A 22,463-nucleotide genomic window follows, 5' to 3' on the forward strand; every position below is an offset into this window, starting at 1 on the left:
GATTTTTATAGTTAACGGAACTTGAACAACGCCACCAGACTATGACATTTCCCATGATGCAAGTTAAATAAAAATGTCTGCGCATCTGCGGCAGGACAAGCTCTTTGATTGAAAAAAAAATCCAATTTAATCGAAGAAAGCAATCTAGAAACGAAAATAATTTTTATCAAATCAGTTACATGAAGTGTCATACATTCGTTTGGTAGTAAATTCGAACGGTTTCATTATACATCTTTAGCGGAAAGAGTGCACTTAGTTGCTAAAATTTTGACCCTCATTTGTCAGCGACCTCTCGTGATCAGAATGCTGACGTATACATGGGCATAATGGAGTCGGCGTATGCTTTACGCGGGACTTGGTAAAGACTAACAACGAGAAGCATTTTGGGCCAAAAGGTGCGCTTGGGCACTTCTTGTGAATTATCATCAGGAAACCCTTTCAGGAAGATGCGGTGACGAGCAACTGCCCACCCGTGGGTCGTGCAGGACCACGGCAACCGCGTGGCGGTGCCCAGCTTGCTGGCTGTGGACCGTACCGGACGGCAAGCCGGCATTGCTCTCGACCCCGTACATACAGAGGACGGTGGACGGACGTGCAGTGGTGGTGGCTGACGCCTGACGCTGGATATAGTCAGGCGTCGAAGTTTTCACAGGTAGGCCTAAGGTTGTGGTCCATTTTGGCAAATTTTTTGAGCAGATCTTTGTATTTGCCACAACCATGACAACCATCTAGTAGTAGACATGGTCATGATGATGGTGGACTGAACATTTTGAAACTACATGTGGGCCCACGTTCATAATTTTTGTAGGCCTAGGCCTAAATCCTTTTTATTTGAAAGAGTTTCGGGGTTTACTGTTTCCTGAGGCTGAGTGAAAGTGTGCGAAATTTGCAACTCAATGAGGGATATTTCATCAAACCGTGAATTATTCCAGAGTAATGACCAGTTTTACATCTCAAAATCACTGAAAATCAGCATAAAATTTGGATGGCTTTGGCATAATTTAGTATGACTGCTACATGATGTAGACAATGGATTTCCACACAAAGGTAACATTTTTATTTTGTCTGTTTAGGCATGTTAATTCAATAAACCGAATAGTGTTAACCTGCCACTCAGGAGTAATTTTGTGAACTTCTGAAAATTGTTGCAATGTCAAGCTTAAACGTCTTGTAAATATCGTGGAAATGACACATCCATAGAAAAACTAAAAAGCCACATTCACCATGACAATAATAACAAACATGGCGAAGCCGAAATACAGCAATCATACACCAAACACTAGTAACAGTTCAGTGTAAATGTCTAATGCGTTCCCACTTTTCAAAGACACCCCGTGTTGTGTAGACCATTTGTGCTTTTTTACTTTTAGTTTTACTGAAATAAGTTTACAAGGATGGTGTCTGATATCTGCTTCCGTCATGACCATAATATTAATCCACAACCATAGCATCTTGCTCGTAATGAAAATTAGCATCGCAGCTTGCACAGGTTCGAGTTACAGTTGGCAGTCCCGAACAAAGTGTCCTCTACATTCAAGTTTGAATTCTGAATCGACTACACTGACATGAATAATCAGGCAGATGGAAAAAAGTGAAGCATCATGATGCCACTGTTTTCCCAAAACTAAAAGCCTTTTTTTGAAGGTTACTGGATTTCCCAATCCTCTCCTGTCTGGTCTCTCGTCCATCATCGTTTTGTCCTGTTGGGTGCAATGTGTCCGTTATTTTGGCTAATTCAGTTCTTTGTTCCCAGTTTATTTTGGATGAGGTTTTTTTTTTAGCGGTGGAAGGGAGGGAATATGATATGCAGACACTCCAAGAGGAGATTGGCCCTGATTAATACATGCAGGCAATTATGATGTGTGATTGATTGGGTCGAGAATGGGAAATGTACATGTAGAGGATCACACAGCACTGCTGATCTTGAAGGAAATTTCAGGTTTGTCTGCCCCCTTTAGAAAACAACCTTCTCCACACACAAAATAGAGAAAAAAGGGATTGACTGATTGAATTTCATTGGGCCAAACAAAAAATTGGCTGTGTTTCTGGTTACCCGACCCAACCTAGAAAATCACACAAAACCTATATCTTTTTATTTAACAAATCAGTAAAATAGTAAAACTTACGGTGCCTTGCCCTGAGCCTAATTTTGTGTACATTGTCCTGTACATTGTATTGTTTTATTTTTTTATTTTTATTTTTTTTTTGCATGAGATGGACGGCTCTTGTGTATTTGTATTTCAACAACCAGCTGCTTTACTACTCAATCACAGTGCTGATATTGTTGACGTGCACATGTACAGTATGAATCTGACACTGACTTAGTAGCGGTACCTGTTACAAATATATCCCTCTCCCCCAAAAAACAAAAAATACCAGACCATCATCTGACCTTAAATTTTTGGGTTGTAGATATTTAGAGTAAAAACAAATATATTACCCAACTAACCACTCTAATTTATTTTTCAGGAAACACAACTAATTTTTTGTTTAGCCTTAGATAGATGGCATGAGTATTGACCGATTGTGTAGCTCAATCCACTGATGGTGCAGACTTATCGATTTCATCCAGCATATCCCTAACTCCCTAGGGTGCATTAGTTCCTCCCACATCCTTGCAAATCTGAACACCAGCGAGTACACTATGTACATAAATACTTGGTCTCTCTCTCTCTCTCTCTCTGGTGTGCATAGTTCCACATAAAACACAGCCAGTACACTCATGCAGTACTCATCCCCACAGATTCCAACAAACCATGGTGTTGGAGTTTGGCTTGTTGGGATCATTATAGATGTAGCCCCTACAGTATACTAAACATTTTGGGATGGGGAATACACCACCGCGTTCAGTTGCTAGTGACATTAAATGGTAAACAGTGAGCTGGAAATATCTGATCCTCAACGAGTCCTTTTTTTCTCTCAACGTAATAATAATGAGAATTTAGAACGCGCCGAATCCGTTACAAAACAAAATACACATGTGCATGTATGCATCAAAGACAGTGTGACACAGAATGCCACAGAATGCAGGAGAAATGTTAAACTTTTGGCCGGGAGCATGCCAGAGACCCCCTCATCCCATGGCATGCAGCTCAGCCTGAAAACATGCCCCCCTTGGGAAAAGAAGAGCTACAGCGGACTTGTATAGTTGTCCAGCTTTATGTCAGTACATATAATATTAAGAAAATGAATTGAGCACTTTGGACGGTCATGTACAGTTCCACCATAGACCTTCCTCTTGCTCTTTCAAGCAACTTAAACCCAGAGTCAAGTAGGCGTTGTGATTTGACACCGACATCCTTCCAAATGCACCAGGATCGGCTCTGGCTTTTGCCGTTGGTACACTGGCAAGTCACAGCTGAAGCCACAAATACATGTAAGAGTGTTCAATTTGGGTGCTGCCTTACTTACAAGTACACACGTAACATGAACCTGTACATGTATGTAACTCTATAACTACTGGCTGCATGACTCGGCATTTTGAGGTTGAAAGCTTTGCATATATTTGAACACATGCATAATATTGTGGGCTGCAACAAACAAGATCAAAGTACCTGTTTTCAGTGGAAGTGAAGAAAGATGGTAGATTTTCAACTGTTAGAGAAACACTCTTATCAACGTATTGTGTGCGTGTACGCACCAGGACGCCATTTTGATGTGTAAGGCTTTCCTTGTTAAAAGAGCACATGGATGCTACCAAATCCATCCGTCAACATTGCCCAACAATGTTTTGAAGAAATATTGGTCACTGCTCTCCGCCAAAAGCACAAGCACCCCCCCATCACTTGAAAAGAGCCGTGCAGGTCAGGAATGTTCATTTTGCTGGTTGCGACGTGCCCATAACGCGTGCACTTCGTGACGTGAAATTCCAACCGAAGGAGCCTCTCTTTGCTGGGAATATTGTGCCCTCTCGTGGTCCAGCTCGGGGCTCATTGTCCAAACAGGTTGTTCCACATGAAAAATCAAGTATGAGGTGGAACCCACTCCAGGAAAATATAAAAAAAGGGTAACACGCATATGTTGTACACAAAGCCACGGATACACTCCTATTCTGCCTTGACTGACATAACGCTTTGGCCCATGAATATGGAAATCTTCATCAGCATGAAACATCTCCCTCGTATACTGCTACAAACAAGGTGGAAAGTCATTATAACATGTGAATAAGACTTTGCTACATGCATTCAAGTTGTAAAAATCAGTGTTGTATTTGAGTCCATCACAACTCCCTGCAAGTCCCTGTAAGTCCATCACAAGTCATTCAGTCTTAAGCCAATTCACAAGCTATTCAACTTCAAGTGAGCTGTTACAAAAGCATTCTGTTGTCATTGTTCATCCTGTTACTTGTGGCTATACTTGTGAAGGGACTTGTGACTGGACCTCTGAAGGGACTTGTGAAAGGACTTACGATGGACTTAATGCAACGCTGATTAAAATCCTTTTACATGTACATGGTTCCTTTAATTTGTCAAGCCTTGTGTAAAATACGAGTGATAGCGACTGGCCTGACTCAAGATACTCACACTGCAAACCCAATCTGGGATTTTGGCAGATTTGTGATAATCAAGGTCAAACAATCATATTCCTTCCATACACAAGAACATTCCTCACCTCATTTTATACAAAAAAGAGGGAAGCCCTTGTCAACTGGTTACCCAGAGCCAACATGAAGACCTTAAATTTAAATGAAAATTGGTCGTGCGCGCTCCATGCCCCAGGTGCAGAAGCCTGCACGCACCCCTGAGCGAGTGTACATCATAGAAATGAGGTATCGCTCACAAACACAACCCACAGCTGGACATAGGTTGAGCTATTTATCGCATCAAATCCAACTAGCATTTGTTGCTTTCTGGATTCCCCATAAATGAGAACACTTACAAAGAAATGCGGTTTCTTACTCATTAAATGTTTGATTGTTTTGTACAGGCTACGTTTCTTAGCCCTAACCGCCGAGGCCCTTTTCAGAGGATACACCCTTAATCCAATCCTTCAAAAGCCTCCAACTGCCCCCAGGAGAAAAATTGGGTACTGCATCAATCCTCCAATATTTCTGGAATATGTTCTGTGGAGGGGTGCCCACTGCCTCAATCCTTCAAAATCCTCCGGCAATTCCTCTCATTACAGTCGATGGTATGCTGGAGCAGTACCAATATGGAGGATTTCACCAATATAACACGGGCCATGAATTTATGCATGACTGAAAACAACCCACGGTCTAACCCACAACCTGTTCGACCTGTATTCCTGTTACAAACTGATCTGGCATTTGCAGCAGACAGTGTGGAGTGTGCATATTTCAACCTTCTGTTCCCAAGCCCGCAATTCAGTCACCATAGGCTGTGTAGATGTTCAAATTTTCCCAAATGCTTGAAATTAACTGCCAGTTGCAAATTGATAGTGCTGTGCAACTAGCTTGTCGATGCTGTTATGTTCTGTAAATAATTTCTCTTAAGCCCATATGAAACATTAAGAATACATGGATACATTTAGGGGCTAAACAATACCTTCCATGTGAGATTGTCGTAAAGGAGATCACAGAGTGGTCACAGAATAACTTAGTATGCAGTGTAAGAATCTGCAAATCCAGTTCATTGTGTCGTGAGAGGACATCTCATTAATACTTCTCCTTATTAATGTGGTTTTACCATTTGGTTTTTTCTAGGTGTAGTGTGTGAAGCATTTGGAGACATCTTTGCTGTTCTGTATGCACATGCTGTAGTGAACAATGCCAGGGCCAAGACAGTCTGGCAGCAGTGGACGGGGCTACCGCGACGACAGCCCTGCAAACCCCAACCGGGCCCGGAAGCACAAGAAATCCTCCCGGCACAAACACAAGCGCGACCGAGAGCGGGACCGCGATCGGCGGGAGCAGGTGCCCCCTGTCAAATCCTTGGTCGGCTACGATGACATCAGCAGCGACGAGGAGGAATACCTTAGCCCTTCCCCGCCTGTCCAGTTTGTCTCGGAGACGAAAGCCCCTGCCGTCCACCGTGCCGTCTCGCCGGCCACGGCGCTGAAGGAGTACAGGAACAGGCAGGAAGAGCGCAACTCGCCGCTGGTGCACGGGCGCTCCAGCTCCAGCGGCAGGGCTTCCAGGCAGCCCTACATCCCAGCAGAGCCCCCCAAGGCCTATAGGCACCAGTCACCCACGAACCCACCCAGGGCCTACAGGGCCTCACCAGAACCAGTCCGTATGGTGGAGAGGAGGCGGTCGCGTTCGCCAAGGCACAAATCCCCGAGCCCTGCTCGGAAGAGACGCTCCGAAAAGAGCCAACGGTCACGGCGTAGTCCTAGTCCAACCCCTTCCAGGCGACGTAGGTCATCTAGATCCTCCAGTAGAAGTCCTAGTTATAGGTAAGTTTCAGGGTTTATAATCCTGGATCAAGGTCTCTAAACCACCTGTGTCTGCGGTATTTCATCTCTGGAGGCTTCAGACTGATCTCTCCCCAGGCGTAACAACAGTAGTGTATGCTTGCTCCAAGGAATGATAGCTGGTACTGTATTGATAAGTTACAGTTTCGTTACCTAAAGTTTGATGAAAACATCAAGCATTTGTGTGGTAGTGAATGTATACAATGGAACTGTTATTGATTTCAAAAGACCGGATTATTTCTCTCAGTGCATAGATGAGGGATTATGTAATGTACATCTGCATGAACTATTTGTCATTGATCATAAGTCTCATGGCAGGTTTTGATTTGACATGATTGTTGATGAAAGTGTAGGTGGTATTGTTTAATTTATGCTCTTTCTCTGAGATAATTTGGCGAGAAACGATATCAGAAAGCAGCAATTGTACTGTATATTTGATGTTGCGTGTATATGTATATCTGTATCCTGCTAACACTTCTTTTAGTAGGAAGCGGTCACGGCGATCCAGGAGCCGAAGCAGAAGTCCATACCGTTCCCGATCCCGATCCAGTTCCCGCAGCTTCCAGCGGCGCCGCAGTCGCAGCCGTAGCTTTGATTTTTCCACAGCCAAGTTTAAAATGGGCTTGGGCTCTGAGCTCAAGAAGAACACCAAACGGCTGGCCGAGAGCAAGGTGGCTAGTAACCCACCGACGAGCAAAGGGTCAACCTCCAGGAAGGTCCTGTCACAGGAAGTCCAATCACCTGCCACCCCATCACCCTCCTCGCAGCCCTCCACCAAGCCCTACGCAGCCAGCCCCATCAAGGTCACCATCAAGAACGAGGCGGCCCTCAGCCGGGTCAAGGCAGAGGAGTCTCCCCAGCGGACGGTTGTGGAGGTTCCTGGGGGCAGCCGCAATCAGCCCTTCCAGAACCTCCTGATCCGGAAGGAGGTCAAGCCGGAGGCTAAGAAAGAAGTTCCCCCGCTGCCTTCCCCAGCCTCCGCCACCGCCAAGCCACTGCCTCAGGTCACTACCCTCCCTCCTCTGCCTCTCCCGCCCATGATCGACGAGAAGATCGGCAGCACCCCACCAGCCCCAGTCAAGGAGGAGAAGCCGCGTCCATCCATCAAGGATCTCCCGCTGCCGCCAGCAGCGCCCAAGTCGGCTGCAGTGGTGGCCACTTCCCCGCGGCCGACACCGGTCGTCGCCCATCCCAAGGTGGCCAGGGAGGTCAAACCCACCAGCCGGGAGAGGGAGAGGATCAAGCGGAGGAGGGTGGAGCAGATGGCCAGTGGGCTGAACTGGGGCAAGCGCTGTGTGGATGTCTTTGATATAGTGGATCAGGTTGGCGAGGGCACATATGGGCAGGTCTACAAAGCCAAGGACAAACAAACAGGCAAGTACAAATTTACTTTTTCCTGAACTTTTGGCATCATCCTATTCCATACATTCAGGATTCAAAACTGCAGAGCCCAATAACTGAACAACAGATAAAGGTGTTTTTTTTTGGGGGGGGAGGGTGACTTCAGCCAGGAGAAATTAGGATCAACTAACTCTTGACACTTAATGACTTCTGAAACTGCTCAGAGACTTCATTACAGTTGTTCCCATTGACAGTACCTTTTTTTCTAATCCATGGCTCCAGGGGAACTTGTGGCACTCAAGAAGGTGCGCACTGACAACGAAAAAGAGGGCTTCCCCATCACGGCAGTTCGGGAGATTAAAATCTTGCGACAGCTGAACCACCCCAGCGTCGTCAATCTCAGGGAGATCGTCACGGACAAACAGGATGCCCTGGATTTTAGGAAAGACAAAGGTAGGCGCCATCTGACAAAAAAGAAGCCACGTGTTGCGGCTGCATGTAGAAATAACATGTGCCCTCTTGGAAGCTGCTGCTGAACAGCTTCAGCCACAACCCATTGATGCGTTTGTGACTCCCAGCCATAGCCAGTAGATTTGGACCTAGCTTACACTTGTCAACGTCCCACTCAAGTGTAACCGTGCACAGTAAATACCTATATTGATTGAGTGCCATTGGTACATGCAGGCCTCGAAATAGTACTAGCCTGGCTTACAAATTCTAGCGAAAAATGCTCCGGGCTTCCTAAACTTGGTTCCTTGTTTGCTCGGTGGGCTAGTGAAAAATTCATAATAAGCTTACCTGTTAAAACTGAGATCAAAATATATAATGCTTTTCGTGATAATAAATACAAAATCGCAAAAACTGAGTCGTTGTGGATGCCTTTTTACTTGTGTTTTTGAAACATGATGCTCACGCGATAGGGCGATAAGTGACCGTGAACGCCACGAACAGAGTAGACTGGTGGGTTGTAGTACCTATATAGAATAGCACGTGGTATGGCACATTACCGCACGTGCACACTATTCTCGTTCACTGTTTAGGCCACTTCTGCTTCCGATTACATGCCTCTCAAAAAGAGTATCGGTTGATGATGCTGGGCCGGCTTGACTATCATTTTTTCCATTTTCAAAACCCTTCAAAAATTCATCATTTCATTTAACGGTCATTTATAGCTGCGCGAAGTAATCTTTAGGCACTACCCTAAGTTGACAGGTGACCTTCATTGACGCCCGAGTATTTCAGCCAGGCCAGCAGCCTTGTAAACAGCCCAGATTGTGCGGTGTTGTATAACTGTCTTTTGTTCACGAACCTGGCTCTGTGCGCTGCTGACCTCTTTTCAATAGAGGCCAGATTAGCGTGCAGCGGTGCTGTGTGGCTCATCGCTGCGGTGGTAGAGCGCTTTTGTTCCCGGTGGTAATCGGCTTGCTCTCAATGCCCCAAACCCTGGTACACAGTTTCAAAACAAGGCTGGATTATCACCACTTTTGAGAGTGAAAAATGTCGGTAATGCCCAGCAGCCTGGTCTTTTGTTTGGAGTACGGTCTTTTGTTAGAAAGACCTGTTTCATTTGTCCGAGTTCGGAGACCCCGGCCACCCATATAAACCATACGTTTCCGATCCCGGAGTCCCCGGCAGGAAGTGGTTAACTGACCACAACTAGCTATACTAGGCATTGCAGGAGTCATGGAAAGCATTTGATACCAAGTATACATAAAGCCGCTTGCAAACAGCACCCTCGTCTGATTGGAAAAAGTTTTCTCTCGTTCACCGCGCACGTGCAGAGGTCAGAAAGTAAGCAAAAAGTGGGAATTTTTGCCAAACGTAAGAAATCCAAATGAGAGGAAAGACGGAGCAAAGAGATGATTTTGATCCCGGCTCCGTGACCAGTGACTCAAGCAACTTTTAAGTAACATACATGCCTCTTTATTTACACCATCAGCCTTTTATTTTCCGAAATGTCAAATTCTGTATTGGAAATCTGATAACAAATTTTGGGTTTTTATCATTTATATACGGGCTAGTAAAACTCTAAACGGGCTAGTAAAATATCCATTGAACTAGCCCAGTGGGCTAGCCAGGAACAAAATTTAGTGCAAGGCCTGCATGTAACATGTCTCAGTACAGGTCTATGTTAAAAACAAGGCCACCTGTTTGGGGTTAAAACACCATGCACTCTGACCTTTGTTTGGGTGACTTACCCACACTTCATCAATCCTGTCAATAAATGCACCTGGAGCATGACAGTTTCACAGATACAGTTGACCTGTTAACTTTGACCTTCACACAGATGCCTTGTGAATGTAGTGCATAGTAGTGTTTGTTTGTAAAGATCATGAAAAGGAGTAAGATTTCATCAGTTTTACAGATTATGTTAATTTCTTTGTTTTACATTGTACCCTTGTGCAAAGTGTGACCTTTGACCTTTGTGCACATGCCTCAAACTTGGCAATTAGGTTCATTGCGCATGATCTGGAATCAGGTTTTTTTTTTCAATCTCAAGGATTTTGGAACCTCTACCCCAGGATCTGTTGATTTTCCACCCATATACCAGATGACCCTAGTTTTGCCACTGAACTTAACATGGGTGTCATCTAATTGGTGCCGGAATACAAGGATAATGACGAGGAATCTGGTTTTTCTAAGAACTGTATTATGAACTTCTGCCGTTGACCTTCCACCCTTGTGTGACCTCTGACCTTGAATGCAGGTGCCTTCTACTTGGTGTTTGAGTACATGGACCATGACCTGATGGGCCTATTGGAGTCGGGCCTGGTCAGCTTCACGGAGGAGCACATCCGTAGCTTCATGAAACAGCTGTTGGACGGGTTGAGTTACTGTCACAGTCGGAACTTCTTACACAGGGATATAAAGTGCTCCAACATTTTGCTGAATAACAAAGTAAGGCCCCGATCAGTTCACACAGTGATTTGAAGATGTGTGGTTTGTTTGTCAAGAGAAGACCGTAGACCATTTGGTATTAAAGTAAGAAATTTCTTATCAGAAATTCAGAGTTAGTTCACTAAGCAGCTTTTGCCAAAATCAGTTGTTAGCATTTGATTTGTCCCCAAAGAAGGACATACCAATTTATACCCCCCCCCAGACATGCCATGCAGAAAGTCTTCAGAGGACTTTGGCTTGTTCAGTTCACTGACAACAATGATTGCATGCAGAGGGCAAGAACCAAGCCCACCTTCTTACTTCATAGACATTCTTGCAAGGAACCTTTCTTAACCCTAACACTCCTCAGTCCTCCAACAGGTGAAGGATTGAGGAGGGTTAGGGTTAACCCTCCAAATTCATCCACTTTGCAGCAATCAAAGGCACGTTCTATGTCCTTGAGCCTAACAGAAGTTCCAAGATCCTTGTAGAGTAATAGTGATAAAGTTCTACCCTCCTCCATTCTCCAAACCATTCCAAATTTCATTGAAATTTTTGAAGGATCTAGGGCGTGCAGCATTAACATCTGGGACGTCCAGCATTAACCTTTAGTTTTCAACCGCAGGGGCAGATCAAACTGGCCGACTTTGGTCTTGCGCGGCTCTACCACGCCGATGACAAGTCCCGGCCCTACACCAACAAGGTCATCACACTGTGGTACCGGCCGCCCGAGCTGCTGCTGGGCGAGGAGCGCTACGGCCCCGCCGTGGACGTCTGGAGCTGTGGCTGCATCCTGGGCGAGCTCTTCACCCGCAAGCCCATCTTCCAGGCCAACCAGGAGATCGCCCAGCTGGAGCTGATCAGCCGGATCTGCGGCACGCCAGCGCCAGCCGTCTGGCCAGAGGTGATCCGGCTGCCGCTCTTCCACACCATCAAGCCCAAGAAGAACTACAACCGGAAGCTGCGGGATGAGTTTGCTCTGTGAGTGCTTCTTGGCCCAAAATCCACGCTCAGATAAGATTTTTTTTTTTCTCTCTCTTAAAAATTCAGGAGCCAATCTGTCAAGCCTTCTCATCACAGAATTATGCTTGTTTGTGATCATCCTGACTAAATGCAGTTTGTGTGATTTTGTCCTCCGGACGAAAACCTCGATCTCAAGTGTTTGCTTTTACCAGTAACAAATACTGCGGATTTCAGTCAGTGAACAAAAGATTAAAGGATTTAATTCCATTTCTTAATCAATTTTCATGTCAGCTTGTCAGCAACAAGGTAAGCATACATGTAAATGATATTTCGTAAAGTAGAACTTGTTTGTGACGATTTTGGAAGATACGGATTAAATTTCGGTTGCTTCCATGTGAGTGGAATTTTTTGTACTTTTATAATTATTAATGATTTGATGAAATGGGAAATTAGACTTTTATTGCAGTTACTTGTCATGGTAACGATCCGTTTCAATGACAACAGGTTGCCCAAGCCAGCACTAGACCTCCTGGATAAAATGTTGACCCTTGACCCCGAGAAACGTATTTCAGCTATGGACGCCCTGAACTGTAGCTGGCTGAAGACAGTCGACCCCAGCAAGATAACCCCTCCAAAGTGAGTGGCAGCAATCCTTTGTGACTCTCCATGACTTCGGTTGTGTTCCTTGCACTCATTTTTAGATGCATCACCACTTAAAACTGTTTCCCTTCAACTTCAGCGGCATAGTCCACAATCAGACCTGCCAACTGCACATAGTACGATTTACCCATATTTCCTGCGGGAAATTTTTGAAGTTTTCTCCCCCACGAAATACGGGTTTTGACGATTATGACACGCTTCCCCCAAAAATCGTAGTTCAATGGTTGCGAGTGTACATAATGCTAGAAAAACAGCTGCGAATGTACATGTACGTTCACGTGTATACAGGGTATGCACGGAAGTGCACAGACCTTGTGTATGTGTAAACAGCATCCGGCAACCACCTGATCATTATTGGCCGCCCATGAAAAATCCATATTCATATGTGTATTAGTGGGACATATGCAACTTATGAATTGTCTAAAGAGGGTCCGATTCGGATGCAATCCTTGACAAGACCGATTCTCAAGTTAAAAATCCGCGGAAATAAGCAAGGATGGAGACATTTTATGGCCGGCCAGGAGAAGGCAACAACATCCACGCTAGGAAATTCCAAGAGCCTGGACATGCGATGTGCATTTCAAGATTTCAAATTTTGAGAACGTGGTCAAATCCGATGGGAATAGGGCCATATCACTCTTCAACCTCAGTGGATATTTCATGTGATTTTTTTATGTGTGAAGAAGTGTTGACGCAATCTAGTCCGTGTTACTCGGACGAGACCCAATCCAGACCCAATCCCAATGTGAAGCAGGATCCACTTGATGAATTGGTTCTGAGTCATTTTACAAAAACATGGTGTACAAGTTGAGTTATTCATTTTGAGACAGTGTAATTAATTGCTGTGGTTTGCCATGTTGTTAAATTGCAGTTTACCGTGCGGACAAGACTGCCATGAGCTTTGGAGTAAGCGGCGTCGCCGTCTTGAGAAACAACAGGCTGCCCAATCCCAGTCTTCCATCTCCAAGCGGAAAGAGATGGGCCTGGGTCTCGTGTCCGACGAGAATGTGAAGATCCCAGGGATAAGCGGCGAGGGGGAGTCAGCGCCCCGATCCGGTGGATCCAAGGGTGGCCGCAGTGTGCCCAGCGACGGCGGGGAGCCAGAGCCGCAGCCGCAAGATGTGGCCGGAGGCAGCGGCGGTGGTGGGGGATTGAAGTCCAGCGAGAAGCAGCTGGCGGGGCTGATGAGCCTCCTGCAATCCCAGCCCACCTTGGATGTTGACAAGCTGGCCGAGGCGTTGAACGTCAAGGTGGACCAGAGCACCATCAAGCTGTTGGAGAACCTGAACATGCAGCTGCTGATCGCCGCGGCGGCCACCAGCCAGACCAAAGGTGGCGGCAGCAGCAGCGGGAGGCAGGCTAAAGAGGAGACCCTGGCCAGCACCACCTCTGCCCTGCTGGCCCTTTCCAAGGGAAATGCTGGCACCATAGAGGAGAATCCCGGCAGCAGCACTGCCGGTTTGGACGCAAAGAGCAAAGAGAGGCCACAGGAGATTCCCTCAACGTTGACGGAATATGTGTCGAACCTATTTGGCAAGTCCACGGCTCCGGCCAATTCTGTGGCTAACAGCTCAGCAGGAACATCTACCTCTGGGAGTGCTGCCTCATCTGTAGGCCATCCGGTAGCAGAAGGTGGGATAGATGGTGGCCCATTCAGGCCAACCGTATCTAGAGGCAGCTCATATAACAGTCCTGTTAACAAAACCTACGGTGAGTATGACTATGAACCGCATGATAGTTACAATACTAGGTACCAGCATAGAGGGCCAAGCACCCCCCCGTTAGACCCTGAGATGGGCAGGGTCGGGGAAAGGGGAGAGGGGGAGGGATGGAAGCCCCCGACACCCTTGGGCCCACCACCTGATTCCCCCGAAGTGGAGCAGGAGTCCCAGCAAGAGGAGACCACGTTGGTGACACCGGGTGTCAAAGCAGCATTGATGCAGATGCTGAAGCAGCAGGGTCTTCCGGAGCTGGGTATAACAGGTCGGGGATCCAATGAGGTCACGCCCACACTGTCCGAAAACCCCTCGGAACCTCCCGCCGGTCCCCTGCCCGACTCTTACGGCAACGGCGCTAGCGTGCAACCAGGTGCGACCAGCCCCAGCTATGGGGGAAGCTCCAGTCTCAACTCTCGACTGTCAGCGAGCAACAGCGTGCCCCACCCACTGAGTGAGGAGCGTTCGACATCGGAATTCCGGGGCTACCACCAACAGAGAACAGAGGACAGAGGTGGGGGCTGGGCAAGCAGGACCGGCAACGGGGGACCGCGAGCGAGCCAAGGGAGCCAATTTGGAGGGGAGCCCTTCCCACGAACCAGAGGCGGGCCATCATTTGATCAAAGCTCCAACTGGAACTAGCTCTGCCCACTTAAAATACATACTCAGCTGTCACCGTACAATTTCTATAAATTGGTTGCGGATCGTTTTCGTAATTCTGTGTTCCCTTGTTCAGAACAAAATCGAAGTGCACAGTAAAGAGTAATTAACCCATCAACGTCACTACAATTTGTAAAATGCAAAATATGTGGATATGCTTGGGAAATGCAATGAATATTTACTAAATGCTTGAAAATGTGAACGTGATTATGTTGTGGACCAGTTTACTCATTTTGGCCACGCACAGCTAGCTGGAGAGGGATTCCAAAAGAACTGTCCTGATGAAATCGAAACATTTTTCATTGAAAAGTTATCAGACCAACAATGTGCTTTTTATTAAAATGTCCCATGCCGAAAAAGAGAAAAATCCGCAGTGGCTTTTGACAGAGATTGACAGGCTGATAGGCGGGAGTGTTTAAATTTGTACTATTTTACTTTATACTTAAAGCTGAATTTGCCCTGATCAGGTCAATATTCCGTATCTTATATAAGTTAATAGTCAGTGTGCTGTTTGCTGCGAACAGTGAAAGCCCAAAGATGAAACGTAGTTTTAATTTGTGTCATAATGCATTCCTATCATTCTTGTATTAAGGTCGCTCTTTGTTTTTTTGGCCCTCATTTTCAGTGTCCATTCCGCTCAGAGATAAACGAGTAAAAGTTTTTGAATTGTGTCATACACGCGGTTCACTGTCTCTCAGAGAAAAAGAAACAAGGGAAAATGAAAAAATGACCAGCGTTTTCCACGTCACACACGAGGAGTTTGGTCCTTGAATTTTTTATACGTGTTTAGCAGAAATCCAGTCCGTGCATCGATAGAGGCAGCATTGAAGGGAACTGTTTTGGACAATTAGTTGGTGAAATATTGCATACATGCACCAGGCGAGAAATTTTGTTCTTAAGAAAGGGAGATCTGTTCTGAGGTGTAGTTTCCATCAGAAAATTATAACTTAAAAGTTTTCTCGGGTTCACCCGAGCAATGATTTTGAAAGTTAAGGCCACATCTTTTGGTGAAACGTCTACATGGGTCGTGCAGGAAAATATGTGCGATGTTCTGGCCATAACTATCCAGCGTTATAAAGAAAAAAAAGCCATTAAATTTTATATACACGTACTTGTATCACCAGTCTTGATTTCATTGGACCCTGAAAAGACCAGCGGATCGTGCGTAAAACATGGACATTGTTAATAAAATGTTGAATTTCCCGTGTCGCACGAAAAAAAAAAAATCCTGAAAGATTATTATCCCCGCTGTCTTTGTGCCCCCCCCAAAAAAACCCATTTTCAGTGAAGAACTGGTCGCGGCCGCTTACCCTCCTGTTGATAAAATCAAATGTTACCAAAAAACAATGCAGGACTTTTCAAATTGTCTTTGCATTAGTATTTATACATCTATTTGTACATTTCTGTTTGTTATCCCAAGCAGTACAAGCACAGCCGATTGACCATCACATCCCTCTAGATTCTGTACGACATAGGCCTACATGTAATCCTCAAAATATGCTCTAATGACATGAATGATGGTTGTTCAAATCTTTCCTTATACATGTAATTCACACACATAACAGACTGGCACAGATTGAAAACAGCCCCCTCTCTTGGCATTTATATATTGTCTAAGTTGATCTCCACGTAAAACACACAATTTGTTAATGTTATATTAGACGGTATAAGGAGTCGCTGGAGCCCTCTAGCAAGGGGCCGTTACGATTTTTGTAATTATTTCTGGGGAAAGCTTGTCACTTTGAGCTTAAAGCTATGAATGTCATCATCGCTGCACTGTCAACATGACAAGATCCGCTAGTCTCGGAAGGCTTTTGAAGTGTCTCATCCTTGGCGATCGATGTGAGTATTAAATGTCCTCATCTTTCAAGACATGAAGAAAGAGAAAAGCCCCAGTTCTTCCCACAGTAGTGTTACTGTTTTTATTTTGTCAGGAAAGGTGCCTGTGCGTTAAAAAAGGGAAATCCTTGAGTCATTGTACGTAAGAAAAATTGTACTTCTGAAGCAAAGGGAATTGGAAGGAAAAATGGCCCCCCACTTTTAATACTTTATTTTTTTTTTCAGAACTAAATCTTGATGCAGCTCGAACTTGGCCTGATTTGTCCTCAAAAAAGACATTCAAAAACTGATAATTTCAAAATATTCTGGCTCTTTTATCTTAATAGGTACAGTTGACTCTCAACACTATTATAACAAAATACTGTTATGGAGAACAAATCCTGAGAATCCCATATTCTTGAATTCTTATGTTTTTCTTTGTGGTTTCCACTCTTCTTATAACAAAATTCAGGTTATAACAAAGTAATTTGGTCCCTGCAACTTTGTTATAACGAGAGTCGACTATATATATATGCATAACTGACCCCCACTGCTGTTTGGGTCAAAAGTTAAATTGTGTACCCACTTAGTTTTCTCACATGCTACTGTGGCAGTGCACGTTTACAAATCCAGTGGTTATTGTGTTAAGAGGTAAAGCTCGTGTGTCAATTGAAATGGTGGGATTAATGCGGAGACGAGCCCACTTTTTGTCCAATGTTGGCAGTGCATCGAAACACAAGTACATAATTGTATATAAAGCTTATGATGTATCGGCCCTTACTGATGGGGAGTAGTTTCATATAGCAACAAAAACATTGCATCGAGGTACATGTACACTTCTATAGCATTTAGTTTAGTTCATTTGTGAGGGGGTAGTTACTATTTTAGCGTACTTTTGTGACCATGTGATGAAAGTGCAAGTAAAAGTGTACCGACATGTACAGAGAAATAAAAGGCTGTGACTAAAAAAAAAAAATGCTTCTCTTTACAGTGAATATTGTCTTAAAATTCTTTCCCCAAAATACACTTCCGCAAATTATGTCCAAAGTAAAGTGTGATGTCCTGGAAAAACTACCAAGTACATGCATAGAAAACTTGGAGACAGTGAACTAATGAACATTTCTGCCCTGCAGAGCAGACGCTGAGGTTCAGCGTGCATCCTTGCACCCAATTTTGGCCAAGTCAATGCAAAACACAGACTCGTTTGAAATTCCAGGCCTGTCTTGATATGAACAGTGAGAGCAAAATTAACATCCGCTGTGATAGGACAAACTAAATGAAGCTGGTATATTGTGATCAAGATACTACATGTACAAATTATGAATCCTACATCTAGTGTGCATTTCGCACCTCCTGAAGGCAACCGATTGATGGGATTTCCCCATTGGGGGCGGGGCTTCCCTTTTGAAAAGAAGTGGGTGGCCTTTCCTGGGGTCATAACCACGTCATGTGCATATGTAATGTGTACCCTCAACCATGCAAAAAGCCCATTCGTTCAACCACTTCAAAGAAAATTCCTTGAAAAGGTTCATGGGGTAAACAGACACAAGACTTGACCAACTATCTCGTTCATGCTGGGATAGTGGCCGTGTTCCCTTGAAACCTGTACATGTCTTTTTTTTTTATATGATTGATACATCATTAGATAAACTTCTGAAATATTAACTGTCAGAAATAATTTTTTTCTTCACACAAGAAAGAAGAGTCTAATTTACAACAAAAGAACAAATTGAAAAGCACATCAAAAGCGCAAATAGATCTGAAATAAACTACATCATATTCTTCAGTCGGTCATTGGCAGAATGTAAGGTGGTATAAAATGCTAGCTTTTTGCTTTGGAATTTCAATTAACCAAGGGTGTGGTTGTTCAGTACCCAATCCAGCATTTTACATGTCACCTCCATTGTACATCCCAGTATATATTTGATCTTGCCTGTCGAAAACAAAAGCATTGCTTTAAGAAATGTTCAAATATTCAGATGTAATGTCTATTTGGTTCCTGTAACCATCAAATCAAATCACTCCCTGAATATCCGAAAATTGTCTGAGATTTGGTAGGGTAATGGCATTCTTAAGTTTTTGAGCTGGTAAGACGCAACAGGTAATCAGCGGGACTGGTTTAACCTTTCATCTAATAAATCAAGTTATCTCGGGAGATAATGGTTGTGTATGTTAGGGACGTTCAACGTAGTGTACCTTGGTACATGTTTATTGACTTCGTGTGTATCTGATGTAACATAAATATGGCGATCAAGTTCCCTGAAAAAGCAATGTTTAAATGTCTGCTTTTCTAAAGGACAGTGTGACAGTGTCAATGGAGTTTATTTCCATATTATGGTTTGATTTCGTCACCCTGGATAGATAGTACTATTTCAGTATCATTTGAAGCATGTTGCATTGGAATGCGTTGCTTGTATTTTGATTTGTTATGATGTAAAAGTATCTGATGTAATGGATTTGCATTTGAAACTGCAGATTTGATTGGTGTATTGTGGTTAACAGTGTACTGCACTGATGGCAAGGTTGGTGTTTTTCTTCAAATATGTGTCATAAAGAAACACTGCAAGCTTCCTGTGTGCGAAAAACTGCCTTCTACAACTTTTTCCCTTGAATCCATGGTTTTTGTGTTTGGAGGTGGTACCATTTGTAAAAGACACTGCAAAAATCATACAGTTGTGGTTTGGTTTTTTCAATCCTCAACCTTTTTTGTTTTTAATATTAAAATAATAAGTCTTTTGGCTTGTGCTTGGATTTGGTATGGGATTGTTTTGTAATTGTTACATTTTTTCCCCGAAGTCTATTTAAAATTTAAAATTTGGCAGAAATGTGCTAATTGGCCAGGAAGGGTTTTGCTACTGTCCGAATCAACTGGCTGTGGCTAACAGTAACATGCATGTCTGCGGGAAGTGGCAGTAGCCACTTGCCAGCGGCTTCCATAGCTTTGCACATATTGCAAGCCACTGCTAAGTCATTCAGACGTGGCTTCCCTACACAACATGCATCAGTCTGTTCATGTAGTTTGGACTGTTCCATTTTTTCTGCTGGGGTGTGGAGGATACAACGAGGTATTTATATCAAAGAACAAATTGCTAAATATTTGTGGGTGTGTTTTCAAAAGTTAGAACACTTACGGAACAAGCTTGTAATAATTTATGTTGTGAGCAAGGCAGATCAAGCAACGGTGTGCTTCTGTTTTGGTACCTTCCACACCCCCAGCACCTGGAATAAATTATGCAAATGTGTTTTAATTTATGCTGATATAAATTGTTATTCATGCATTGCATGACATTCACTGAATTGGAATCAATAAATATGAGATGAGACTTCCTTGACAGAAGCCCCAGGTAAGTTAGGTTAAAAAATGGAGGAATTATGACATGTGACACCTTTGGATGCGAGGAACTGCGGTCTTCAGATGGAGCAAGAGAGACAAGATTAAAGTTCACAGCTCTCTGTGGATAGAATTGAAAAGAATTTTGCCTTCGTGAAGTGTACAAGTGAAACCCCCCTGTATGGATGACACACAAAGAAGCTAAGCGGAATTCCTTCCTGTAATGGATTTGTCATGTCTTATGGGATCTGAGCTCCAAACACAAACAAGGACAGGTGCTGGACTGGGGATGGAGGCCCGAATGTAGGATTTTTCCATGCTTGGGACTTCTGTAGCAGACTGAAAGAAGCAAACTTGTTACTGCAGTCACAGCTTTCCTTGCAGTGAGGGGGAAAAATAAACAAGCCACTTGCCGGAGCAAGTCATGGAAAGGTAGGACTTAGCTCAAGTACTAGCGTTGAAGTCGAGTATTTCATTTGTACTTCACGTCATCGCAGGACGTGCTTTCACTGTGAACAGCATATGAGCAGCACTGAGACTGTTCTCATTGGTGTGCTATTCTGGAGACTAGTGATGAGTTGTGAGGCAACTGCAAGTACTTGTGAAGCACTCGACTTTGACACTGTAGTGTAGTACCCTAGGGCAAGAACTTTTCATATTTTGAAGTGCTAGTCAAAACCAGTCTTTCTGTGCTGAATTGAAGGAAATTGAAACCAGTAGTAAAGGGAGATGATTTACACAAATACATGTATGATTTTACTGGTTAGATTTACACAAATAGAAATAACAAACTTGACTACAGCAAGTGTAGTCGTGTAAATGCCCCGTTGTCATGAATAAATTCTAAGTCCCAAGTTGTCCTTTGAATAGGGAATTGTAAACCACTTGAATAGCAATAACGTGACTAAGCTTGTCTTCATAAACGGTTCAAGTGTAACAAAAGCTAGTTAAAAAAAAGAATGTTACATAAGGAACAAAAATGAAATTAAACCCATGAATATGGAAATATTTTCCAGCGTATCTGTGAAAAAAAGTAAACAGTTTTGCTTGGAAATATAAAGATGTCATGAAAGGATTTTTCAAAACTTGACGAACAAATTTGCCCCAATGGCTTTCCATACGTTAACCTCAAAAAGTGCCGACTCCTCCAATGTCAACGCATGTATATAATTTGCACTCATTCTGAGGAGGTGGGTTAAACAACTTCCTTTCAAAAATCCCCAGGGGAGGAAAAAACATCCCCATTGTTTGAACTAATGTGCATTTGAACCTTGCCGATTCAAAATTAAGGCGTAGAATCGTTCCACCGTTATCAGTCCTGCAGCCTGCCCCAGATTTTTCATTTTAAATTCACTATTTCCTAAAACTGACTGACGGGCTATTACTGCCCCCCCCCTTCCCCTCAAGTGAGAACACGGTTGCATGAATGATATTTTCCATTAAGCAACAATAGCCAAATGCTTAGCGTTAGTGAGCTTGTAGTCTGTAGAAAGGTTCTGGGAAAGCCGCAAGCATAACTTACATCGGCAAAGGACAAACTGGAACCCAGACAGGCACGGTAACACGGGCACATGTACTGTTTTGACTGCGGTCCATTGAGCTAAAATGTACATACACTGCATTGGGGTGTGGAACCAATCTTGAATAGATTAATTTATAAACGGAGTGAAAATGGTAATAACTATTAACTCTGACAACCCTCCCCTTGTCCAGCATCTTGAGATGCTCATTCTGCCTGCTGACGTTAGGACATTAGGCCTGTGTACTGATGTCGCATTTGTTTACGCACGTACTTTCCTATGGAGCCAATGGGGGCCCACGGTCCACTGAGCACCATAGAAAAGCAGACACAAATACAAAGCATGGCGTCATCAGTACAGAGGTCGCTTCACTGATATCGAAGGGCAAGATGATTACCCCTGCTCATCATGCCCATAAATCCTTTCAAACTTGGCAAACGCCTGTTCCCCCCAAGGAATCACTGCCCGCTGGACTTGAGAACACTGATAAGTGATGCCGCATTTGTGAGCACCCATTACGCGAGAGAAAAAGAATCTTATGGTAAGCTACTTTACTCAGGGACACAACCTCTGCAGGTCCCTCTGGGCCCTACTGGTACAAACTTCAGCCTGAAAAAAGCATTGCTCGTGCAATTTTGTGGCCACACACCAGGACCCTGACTGCTAAGCCAGACCTCTCCAGTTATCTTGTCACGCGGCAGCTGTATGCTCAACCTAAGAAAACAAAATTTGTGTGTTTGAAAATGACTTTCTGAAGTGAAAAATAGATTAGACGACCATGGCAACTTCCACAGACACACAAAAAAGTTTGTGGTTAAAAATACCTATTTTGAAAAGTTGCACGTTTATGTTTATGACATCTTTCTTGTGTTGCCTGAGGGAAAGAGTCCCTTGAATTGTGCTCTGCTGCACTGGAGATGGAATCGGTTAAAACAGGGAAACCACACATAGACTGTACTGCAGAAACAGACAGAAAATAAATGAATTTGTGGCACGTTGAGTTGAAATCAATCACAATCAAAAGTATAAACCAGCGGTACTGGATTCGGTATTTCCGACACATCAGATGTTGTCGGGCATCATCCGGCACCTGTCTCCATGGCAACACACATCAGTGGGCAGCGGAGAACATCCTAGCAACAAATAGGTGACAGTTTCTGCCAGTTCCAAAGAAGAGAGAAGGTAAGGAATGTGTCTTCAGATAAA

At 44.0% G+C, this 22,463-nt stretch overlaps 1 protein-coding gene across 2 annotated transcripts; it reads left to right on the forward strand.

Moving 5' to 3' along the window:
- The first annotated feature begins 73 nt into the window (after positions 1–73).
- On the forward strand, positions 74–20,757 carry LOC110973343 (uncharacterized). Of its 2 annotated transcripts, none has more exons than XM_022224072.2 (8): positions 74–652; positions 5,663–6,354; positions 6,860–7,746; positions 7,996–8,166; positions 10,421–10,611; positions 11,216–11,571; positions 12,058–12,189; positions 13,085–20,757. In XM_022224072.2, exons 2-8 carry the CDS (start codon positions 5,726–5,728, stop codon positions 14,568–14,570), a joined length of 3,852 nt encoding a protein of 1,283 aa, XP_022079764.2. In that variant the 5' UTR covers positions 74–652; positions 5,663–5,725; the 3' UTR covers positions 14,571–20,757. The 2 variants fall into 2 exon arrangements, with proteins under 2 accessions (XP_022079764.2, XP_087003911.1); XM_087147785.1 differs by having other exon boundaries at positions 75–652; positions 6,857–7,746.
- The last annotated feature ends 1,706 nt before the right edge of the window (positions 20,758–22,463 follow it).

This window comes from Acanthaster planci, linkage group LG17, assembly GCF_054643075.1.
Source record: "Acanthaster planci isolate LZ-2023a linkage group LG17, COTS_SCS, whole genome shotgun sequence".
Taxonomy (NCBI): Eukaryota; Metazoa; Echinodermata; class Asteroidea; order Valvatida; family Acanthasteridae; genus Acanthaster; species Acanthaster planci.